The sequence below is a fragment of the Branchiostoma floridae genome, chromosome 3 (assembly GCF_000003815.2).
Source record: "Branchiostoma floridae strain S238N-H82 chromosome 3, Bfl_VNyyK, whole genome shotgun sequence".
Taxonomy (NCBI): domain Eukaryota; kingdom Metazoa; phylum Chordata; class Leptocardii; order Amphioxiformes; family Branchiostomatidae; genus Branchiostoma; species Branchiostoma floridae.
The window spans coordinates 20,808,380-20,815,039 of NC_049981.1; the positions used below are offsets into that span (position 1 = coordinate 20,808,380).

A 6,660-nucleotide genomic window follows, 5' to 3' on the forward strand; every position below is an offset into this window, starting at 1 on the left:
TGATAACTGGAAGATGTGGGTTCAATCCTGGATAGGACCTCCCGGTTGCGACTGTACCCGGCTTTCGGAAGGGACGCAGATTGAGGGTCCCGTGTCAATATGGTAGGGATAACATTATCCCTCCGTTTAAAATATACCCTGGTACTGAAATAGCAAGGAGATTAAGAATAATGGAGGTTTTTTTTTTACATTGCTGGTGTGTTACCCCCATAGCTTGTGTGTTACGCCGAAGGGCGGTTATACCGGCTATATAGACGCAGATGCAGAAGAACAAAAGAAACCTTCAATATCATATGTTCTATCAAACTAATTATTTTCGGAAGCAAGGAGATTTGATGACCTATGTGACACTATAGGCACTTCCAGTGTCTGAACGAACGAATTACAGATTATACACAGGCATATTTATAGGTCTGACTCTTTCAGGGTCAACCAACAAGCATGACGGCTGTTAAGTCACGTACAAGCACGTTATCAAACCATAGATATACTTAAAAGATGGCTTATATTATTTGAAGTAAAACTATCTTCTTCTTCCTTCCAGCTTTCTCTTGGGCATCCTACATGAAGCCACGGTGTACCTGACCTACGAACCGACAGTAGTTTTTCAAAACTAATTATCAAAAGTTTGCTTGACATACGAGTAAACAATAAAGACTAATACATTCTTCTACAACCAACATCTGCCACCCAGACAGTTTTGGTAAACCATATAGTCATATTTTGTTGTCAACAAAATGGCCGACATTTTCGAATTCGTAGAAAACTCAACACGGTCGGACAACAACCAAAGTTCTAACATAAACTGGACGGTATCTACCGCCACACGACTAAAACAGTCCGTACCGGTTATCGCCTTATTTGGAGTGTCGTACTTCCTGATCTTCGCCCTGTGTGTGGTCGGCAACACCCTGGTGTGCTTCGTCGTCATCAAGATCCCGCGCATGCGCACGGTGACCAACTACTTCATCCTGAACCTGGCCGTGAGTGACCTCCTGGTGGGGATCTTCTGTATGCCCTTCACTCTGGTGGACAACATCGTCCTTGGTGAGCGCCTTTCAGATAGCTAAAAAAAGATGTGCTTTGTATGTTGCAATCCCAGACAACAAGATGTAAAAGAATATCTAGCTTAATAATTACATTTTTTCCAATTAAAAAATAGCATTTCAATATCAAGTATTGGCCTTTGTCAAAATGGCAGTTAACGTTACATTACGGTTATGACTTAATTTTGCACAACTAGGTGTCATATGCGAAATCATTACCTTCACAAAGAAGGTTCACATAACACCTTAGGTGTGTATGTATAGTTTTGTTTTGATCATCTGGAAGGTGAGCCTCAAAAAGAGAATAATTCAAGAAGAGGATGACAGATCTTCATAGTTTTGGTTTCATATGACACCGGATCTCTAACAATTTATCTATGTTGAGAATGCTTAGAGATCGCAGTAGTTTCGCAGAAACACCGATTCCTAACAACATGGCTCCAAGATCATTTGATTAACATGACGTAAGTATGGCACGTACTATGTTACTGGTAATTCCCTACAGAGCAATGAAGAAGACTTTATAATGATGTGCAGGTAACGTTAATCAACGCCACCGTTTCTGTACGCCTTCGCTGATGAACCAACTCCCGTAATTACGAGTGACTTGTGTAAGTGCTCCGGTATAACTAAAGACCAATCGACCCAGAAGGAATGAGATCAATTTATTATTGACTTTACGTAGACTAAGAAACAGGAACTTGACACGACAGACGACACAGTATGTTAACTTAACATTTCTTCGAATCTGCAATGTAGCAATATAAAGACCGTATTAAAGGTCTTTCAACATTTGTTACACAGTCCGAAAAAGTATGCGAACCAGTTCCAATGAGGTAACACACCAGGGGCCCAAAATCAACAATGACTCTTGTCTTCCCAAGACCTAAAAGCATTCCAAATATCATCACAATCCATTGAGGGGTTTTTGAGTAAGGCTGATCTAAAACTTCTGGAACCCAGACACAGGAGAGAGACAGAGAAAGGGATACACCCAGAACGGTGCCTCGGTTTTCGAATTTCCAGGAGATAGAAGGCCAGGAGCGTTCTGTTGTAACATCATCAGCAAACATGTAAGGGCAAAACTACATCTCGCAAGCTCAATGCTGACCTTGGTATGAGCCTTAGTGTAATTGGAGAGGAAGAAAAATTCAATTGAACTATATTATCAGCAATATCCAATCAACTGAAGGTCTGCAATCGACAAATTCAATTTGCCAAATTGCAGCAGGAATCTCAGGTATGAGCTGTTCTATAGCTCTGGGTACAAACAATTTCCTCTGAAGGTCAGAGGAACCGGCCGTTTTGATTGCAGACGCAATTTTGTGACCTGGACGAATTTAGTCATCCGGGACAATACACTTTTGGGTTAGTTTTGTTTGTTACCTCCATGAAAACTGGAGGTTTAGATTTTTATCTGTCTGTGTGACACTGTGTTTGTGGGCTTGTGGGTTTGTGTTACCGGATATTTGAGGTCAGCATAACGTTAACTTAGAACCTCTGCATGGATTGTGACCATAGTTGGTATGTGGATAGGTCTGGGGCAGACAAATGTCAAAGTCGATTATAGGCTTCCTAACGACTGATCTTGCACTGCAGCAAAGCTTACGGTTTTTGCCCTTGACGTTTTTTTATTTTTTGTTTTGTAGATAGCTCTGCTTTTTCTTGATATCAGAAAAAAAGTTATAAATTTGGACCCTGTATATAGCAGCTTGTTTGTTATCAAATATCAACTAGTGACACATTGCCATTTTTCCTGGAGTCAATAGATGAAATATAATGATACATATACAGCAACTGAAATACACAGCAAAGCGTACTGTAATAGTATCAACACATCAGAGAACGCTTTATTGTTATTTTCCCCTGTAGGTTGGCCGTTCGGTGACGTGATGTGTCGCCTTGTACCCTTCATGCAGACCACCTCCGTTATAGCTTCGGTCTTCACTCTTCTGGCTATTGCAGTGGATAGGTAAGAGTGTCCTCTGTATGAAATTGTTAGACGCCTTAGGCTTAAGGGCCTCCTTATACAGCATGGAAACTTTGGGGAATAAGCAGTTTGTAACGAATGAGAAAGTAGAAGAATGAAAAAAAATGCTTGTTTCTTCAACCGTAGCTGTATAATTCCATCATACGTCATGCTGGAACACCCTCTACACTACCACTGGCACTGCCAACGCGACTACCTTCTTCAAAAGGAAAGTCAGGATTGTCTAGGTGGCCTTTACATGTGCAGGCAGTGCCAGGCACTGACCCTGAACTCTTCCAAATGTTAACACTAAAGACTCTGTAGACGCCATTCTAGACCATACAATTAGCTTGTATGCACTGGGAACATTGTTATTGATTGTTATTCTGCCCTTGCCAACTTCCACTTTGTATTGTCTATGACTCTGTCAGAAGACTAAATCCTTTCACAGCCACAGGCTTGCTGGGCAGCCCTTGCTGTGTGTGCTAAACAGCCAAACCAATAGATAAATAAGATAAATGCTATCATGAAAAATAATTTTTTCATCATTTTCTGGCTTTTGCCTTACAGATTCTATGCAGTAGTGCTTCCTACGAAGCCAAAGCTGAGCGTGAGCCAAATGGTGAAGGCCGTCACCACCATCTGGGTGTTCGCCTTGTCCGTGAGCCTGCCATTGATCATCTTCAAGCACGACACGGAATACCCGGACCCGGAAGGGGACGTCATCTTCCTCGTCCATTACTGTGACGAGCAATGGCCTGCCGGAGATGTCAGCAAGTATTACAGCCTCTCGCTATTCATCCTCAGCTACCTGGTGCCTCTCGGCATCATCCTAGTCCTCTACGTGCTCATCGGCCATCGAATCTGGTTCAAGGCCACACCAGGCGTACAGAAGGCGTCCATGGAAGCCCAGAACATAGCCTTGCAGAAGAAGAGAAAGGTGGTCAAGATGCTGATAGTGGTAGTGGTAGTGTTCGCCTTATTCTGGCTGCCTCTCCACACTACCCTGTTACTGAATGACTTTGTCCAGTTGTCCTACCTCCAAAGACAGGTCATGTACATCTATATTTTCCCCATTGCCCATTGGCTGTCCTACTTCAACAGTTCTGTGAATCCTATCATATACGGCTACTTCAACCCCAACTTTCGTGATGGTTTTAAGTCACTGTTTACCAGAAAGGGAGGGAATGGTGCAGCATTGGCTGCACAGTCTCGCATAAGCCGCTGTTCATAGGTCCCGCTGTTCATAAGTCATGGTATAAACCTAAGGACTTCATAGTAGCTTAACAGCTTATGCTACGGGTACATTTGCATCGGTGCCTGTTGGGGCTGCTTGTTCGGTCTGGCCCCGAAGCCACAAATCTGTCTTGCTGGACAGTTGGATACCGCTGAGTACCTCTCCGTGACCGTGACCGTACTCAGCGTACGACTTCTATTCGTTACCGGGTCTCGGGTTGATTTTGACTCCGCGAATTTAAATCCGCGGCTGGGCCATGCTCAAAAATAACCCTGCAGCCTCAGGGTGTCCTACAGGGCCACATAATTTCATTAGCGCCATGGCGGAAAGTGCAAAAAAGCCCATGAGCTGCCCGGCAGGGCCTCTTTTTTTCCAATTGTGACAGAAGAATACTTTAACTTTGTAAACTTTGGCCACAATTTCAACACGCTCCCGGAACTAAATTCAAATTTCGTATTCTTTGGTAAATGGTTGTCACAATCTTCGAACAAGGTTTTTTTTTTAAATGGTCCAAGATATATATATAGATGTCAAGAACCCTACCTTATCTCTGACTATAATGTAACCATGTTATGCTCTATCGATGAAGCAATGGCGCCTGTATGAAAACTAAAGCTACATCCCCCGTGGAAACTACCCAATGTAAACCTACTCGAACGGCCTCATCTATTTCTTGACAACTAAGTACTCTAATGTAGCATTAGTGGTTCACGCTATAGTGAGTCATCGACGTTCTGTGCACTTATGATATGCATGCACCAGGAACAACTAAGTAACCTTTTAACATGAAAGTAGTACATTTATCGGTTACAAGCGGCGCCAATCATCTTTGTTATCGCTGCGGTTAAGAGAAATGTGTGGGAGGAAGGCAGCCTAGCGGGTCGGAAATTGAAGACGAATTGCTTGCAAAACAGACGTGCAAAAGATAACAAATAGTACCAATTTGATGTACGCGACCCCTCATCCACAAAACACACTGTATATAGATTTGGTAAGGGCTAGCAATAGTTTCTATGGGAAATAGTGATATGCTGTGAACTAAGGATAGCACCTCTGTATCTGTATCTATCCGCCATTCGGCGTAACACAGAGCTTCGAAGCTACGCGACATTACAGCAGTCGGTTATATTACAATAAACTACCTGTCACATGTAGCCCTTGCACATGTAAGCATTGTTTAGCGCTACTTAGTGAGGATACTTCTACAGTGCTTGGTGGGAACGAATTCCATCTACGTTCTGGGGAAAATGAATCTTTGATAAATTCTGGGTTACTAACCTGGATACTTGAATTCTTTTTTTATCTGGTAATAGATATTTACTAGTTGGTACGTGTTAAAGTTCATTAATAATTTTTACATAATGCATGGTTTGGGTATTTTCATGTCTTTGAGTGGTGTCCGCGTAGACCATTGCAGTTTTCATTTTGGTGAAACTAGCTCCCGTAGTTATTGTTTGTGCAGAATATGGCAGCTTGTTCTGTACCCCTTCCAGTTTATCTTTGTCTTTTTTAGTATATGGATCATGTAGCACTGTTCCAGCATATCCCAGGTCTCCGAACTGACGTGACACGAAATTGATTTCATTTGGCTGCATGATTAGACCCCGTTATTTTGTCCTTGGCCGTCCTGTAACTGATTCCCTTGGTTTTTGTCCTGCGCTGGACAAGTCTAGTATTAAATTTCATGTAATTGATACAACGATAAATACATGCATGGTAAACTGGAAACGCGTAAATGAAACAAGGAAGATCTTGTTTATACTTTTATTGATGTTACAGGTATGTGTTCAAGATTTTGATTGTACGCCAGCTCACATTGCTTGCCCTTAATTGTTTTGCAACATATTGTATGTTTAACGTATATTGAAGCGTGTTTCTACCAGCTATGATTGTTTTGTGTTTGCATCTGTGTTTTTAAGTAGAACGTTTCTTACAAGTGTTTTGCTTTCTCTTCAACATCAATAATTGAATGTGAAAATACAATGGTGTATTGTGAAAATATATTGGTGTTCTGTATAGGTGCGGTTTACTGCGAGAACAATAGAATACTCTTGACAGCTTCTATGAGAAGTATAACTAGGTAACTGTTTAACGGTGACATATTGGGCAACTTATGATAGTAGCGTTGTGAATTAAGTGTCCATTCTTGTTAAAGAAATAAAATTACACCTGACTTTGATAACGTGTTCTCTATTCACTGCTGTTTACGATCATAGTCATATGATTATTCTATTCAGACTCTTTTTTATTGACAGTGATCTTAGATCTTATGAAGAAGTAAAAGTGTGTATGTTCCTGCGGCTCAATCAGTACCAGCTTCTCCGTCTCACAGTTTCCTCCTGAACTCTTGGTTCTAATCAGCTGGTACCTGGGAGATCGCGGTTAGAATCCTGGTTGGAGCTGTACCA

The 6,660-nt window shown here is 41.8% G+C and overlaps 1 protein-coding gene across 1 annotated transcript; it reads left to right on the forward strand.

Annotated features, from left to right (window-relative positions):
- Positions 1 to 263: 263 nt before the first annotated feature.
- LOC118411736 (neuropeptide FF receptor 2-like) lies at positions 264 to 6,431 on the forward strand. The gene is made up of 3 exons (XM_035814218.1): positions 264 to 1,047; positions 2,919 to 3,018; positions 3,586 to 6,431. Exons 1-3 carry the CDS (start codon positions 738 to 740, stop codon positions 4,247 to 4,249), a joined length of 1,074 nt encoding a protein of 357 aa, XP_035670111.1. The 5' UTR covers positions 264 to 737; the 3' UTR covers positions 4,250 to 6,431.
- The last annotated feature ends 229 nt before the right edge of the window (positions 6,432 to 6,660 follow it).